Here is a 3,800-nt window from a genome sequence, read left to right on the forward strand (position 1 = left end):
GTGGGACATGGCAGAGGGTGAGGGGTAGGGAATCAAGGGTGGCAAAAGGAAAAAACAGTATACAAGACATAAGAAATGGAAAATTATTTGCTGATAACATGTATGTTGATGTGCTTGATCGAGCCAATATACAGTGTATTTTGGATGGAAAATTCATTTGTATGCTGTAATGATGTATAGTGAATTAATGTAAAAAATAAATTTAAAGAGAAAAAAAGAAAGTACTTAGATTAATTAAGATCTTTAGTGAATCAATAAAATGTGAAAAAAAATAATAAAAGGCATGGGAAGCAACTGTTGACACCAGAGACAGTGTGAGAGGGGGGTAGGAAATGGCAGAGGGTGAAAGGTAGGGAATCAAGGGGGAAAAATAAAAAGCAAAATATATAGGAAACAAGAAATAGAAAATTATTTGTTGACGATAACACGTATGGTAATATCCTTGACTGAGCCAATATATGGATGGAGAATCTCATTTTGAAGACTGTAATGACAGACAGTGAATGAATGTAAACAAATTAATTTGAAATTAAATAAAAAACAGGAAAAAACGTCTATCTCAGTGCTAACTTATTAAATTCTAGCATCTCAACTTAATCCTTAAAAGCCTTAAGTTAGTTGAAGAAATACCAACAAGAAAATGAGAAGAAATCATTCATTCTCCCTAAGGTACAGATAAGCAAGTGTTATTCTGTAACATAAAATTCTTTCTTGTAAATATCATTTGCAACAAAGAATCTTTCAAAAATAAACTTTAGAAACTGTTAAAAATAGAATGTGACTTCTTAACTTGGAAATTTTCTGTATCTTTTATATTTAGGGCAGAGATTAATAGGCAGATGTATTATTTTTTTTCTCTAGAATCATCAAAGGATTTAGCTGATAAGCAGTTGAATGTCTGACAGTAGTAATTACATGAACAGAAAGTGATAGGAATAGAAATTTTGTAGTAAAATTATAATAAAAATTAAGATATTAGGCCCAGCCACAGTGGTAGCACAAAGCTCTACAATGCTAGAAGCCATATAGAAAATCAGGGTTCACTTCCAGGCCAACCTTTGGTACACCAGGCACACCTGTTCGCGCCCATGATCCTGGCTGACTGAAAGGCTAGAGCTGGGGAGTGGAGATCACAGCCTGAGACTCTGTTGGGGGTGCTTGTCTCTCTCTCTCTCGTTAAAGAAAGAATCTTAATATTTTTAAGTTCATGTACTTAAAAGAAGTTTGAATAGGAAATGTAATAGAGTTTCTTTGCTATTACCTTGTCACTAACCGTTTAAATATGATAGTCTGGCAAAGAATGTAGGGATGTAGAAAAATGGGTATTTTGATAGTCCGATAACACCACCGGCGTGTTCTGTGTCATTAAAGGAGGGAAAGAAAAAACCAAAAAGATAATGCATGCTAACTTGAGTTCCACTTATAGGACTTTTCCCTGTAGAAATACAAATTGCAACTTTAAAAAAAAAAAAAAGAATTATTTTGGGACCAGCAAATGGCGTAATGGTTACATTGCTGGACCCCCATGTAGTCGACCATGGTTCTAGTCCCTGGTGGCGTAAACTCAAGCTGGGCGTGTGTGTATGTGCGCGCGTGCACGTGTGCCTGCCCAAGATCCCGAGAGGAGAATGGAGGAAAAGAGATTGTGGTGTGGCCATCCCCCCGGGGAGGGAGGGGGGAGTGATTTCTCGCTTTCTATCTCTTGTCTTTCTGGCTAGTGCACATACCCTGTAGCAAAAACCTCTCCATAAACAAACAAAACAGAAATAATTATTTAACTTTATTTATTTATTTTAATTTGAACAGAGAGGGACAGAGCGAGCGAGGGAGAAAATGAGAAAGCAAGCCACCAGATCCATGACTTGAACCGTGGTCAGCTGTGTGGGGTCTAGCACCCATAACCATTATGCCACCTGCCAGCCTCATTGCAGCATTGTTTATAAATGAGAAAACGTAGAAGCAATCTATATGTTTGTTGTTAGGATATTACATTAGTAAGTTATTACAGGGACGGGTGATGTGGTGCAGCAGTTAAGTACGAAGCTCTTATAATGCTGACTCATATGGGAGGATTCCGGGTTTGTGTCTGGAGACCTCCTTGGGTATATCCAGCAGTAATGTTGTGCCATCCCCCGGGGGATGGCCACACTGCAATCCCTTCTCCTCAGTTTTTCTCTTGAGATTATAGGCACACACACACACACACGTGCCTCACATGAATTTCAAGCTGCCAGGTCTAGGACTTGAACTGTGGTTGGCTACACTAGAGTCCAGCGCCTTAACCACCATGCCACCTGCTGGCCTCCCTGCATTATTTTTTGATAGTTTTACATATAAGAACCCACTGTGTATTGTTTTATTTATTTACTTAATTATTCTTAAAGTTTAATTTATTCCCAGATCATGGGATAGTCACACTGAAATTGCATTTCCTTCATCTCTTTTTGGGATTTCGATCACACATGCACATGCATCCAGTGAAATATTCAAGCTGCTGAGTTCAGGACTCAAACTGTACAGTTGGCCATGTCTGATCCAGCCACCTTAACCTCCACACCATCTGCTGGCCCCTCAGGGTGTTTCTTTAAGGTACTGGGTCTAGGACTTGCACTGCATAGTTGGCCATGTGGGATCCACTCACCCTAAGCACCACATCAACACCAGGCCTGGAGGGTTTTTTCTTTTTTTTTTTTAAACCACTAATTTTAAATGGATTTATTATTACTATTTTTTTAAATTATCCTTTTAACCATCCATAAGTATACAATTTAGTGGCATTAAATACATTTACAATACATTCAGTGTATTTAATGTGTAACCATCTGTACTTAAAACTTTTTCATCATCCCTAATAAAAACTCTATAAGTGGGGCTAGCTGGTGGCGTGGTGGTTAAGGGTGCTGGACTACCAGATGGCTGACCATGGCTTGAGTCCCAGATCTGGCAGCTTGCTTTCTCATTTTCCTTCTCTCTGTCACTCTCTGGTCAAATTAAAAATAAATCAATAAATAAGAAATAAGTTAAATAAGATAATTAAAAAAAACCTCTGTATCAATTAAACAGTAACTCTCCCTTCTCCTTCCCAGTATGTTTTTCTGTATTGACATGGAATACTGCCCAAATACATAATTAAGTGATAAGTAAAGATGGCAAAATAGATATGTCTATTATTATGTTAAAGTAAGTGTAGGAAAAAATCTAATATGTAATGTATATACGCAGTAGAGAATATTCAGGGAGATTTTTAATTTTCTGATACATAGTTTGGTATATGTGTGTGTGTGTGTGTGTGTGTGTGTATTTCAACATATAGTATGTATTTTCTAAGGAAAAAAGATCTTTAAGTGTTGTACTAAAACAGTAATTTAGATGCTTTTGATTTTCATCTAACAAATAACAGACTTTCCTATGTGGTTGCTGAATTTGAGCTTCTGTAGATCCTGTAAACACTTTATTAAAGTAATGTTTTTTCTTTTTACAGCTAGAGTTGGCAAGACATCACTGATCATGTCTCTGGTTAGTGAAGAATTTCCAGAAGAGGTAAACATTTGATTTCTATTCTGTATTTAAAATTTTAAAAATTTATCTAAATTATCTTAAGATGAAATAAACATTTTGCATGTATTTCCTTTCTTTTTTAAAAAAATTTATTTTTTATTATTATTTTAAATTTGACCAGAGAGAGGGAGAGAGAGAGGGAGAGTGAGAAAGCAAGCCACCAGGTCCAGGAACCGTAGTTGGCCATATGGGAGTCCAGTGCTTTAACCATCATGCCACCTGTGTTTCCTTTCTTTTTTTTT

General features: G+C 36.7%; 1 protein-coding gene across 7 annotated transcripts in view; it reads left to right on the forward strand.

Moving 5' to 3' along the window:
* The window catches only part of RHOT1 (ras homolog family member T1), a 90,808-nt gene that overhangs the window by 27,342 nt on the left and 59,666 nt on the right, over positions 1-3,800 (forward strand). For all 7 annotated transcript variants that reach the window (XM_006154363.1, XM_006154365.1, XM_006154367.1 and 4 more), the window contains exon 2: positions 3,482-3,540. In XM_006154363.1, coding sequence (XP_006154425.1) covers positions 3,482-3,540 — 59 coding nt within the window. The remainder of the gene's footprint in view (positions 1-3,481; positions 3,541-3,800) is intronic.

Source organism: Tupaia chinensis, unplaced genomic scaffold, assembly GCF_000334495.1.
Source record: "Tupaia chinensis unplaced genomic scaffold, TupChi_1.0 Scaffold000407_1, whole genome shotgun sequence".
Classification (NCBI taxonomy): Eukaryota; Metazoa; Chordata; class Mammalia; order Scandentia; family Tupaiidae; genus Tupaia; species Tupaia belangeri.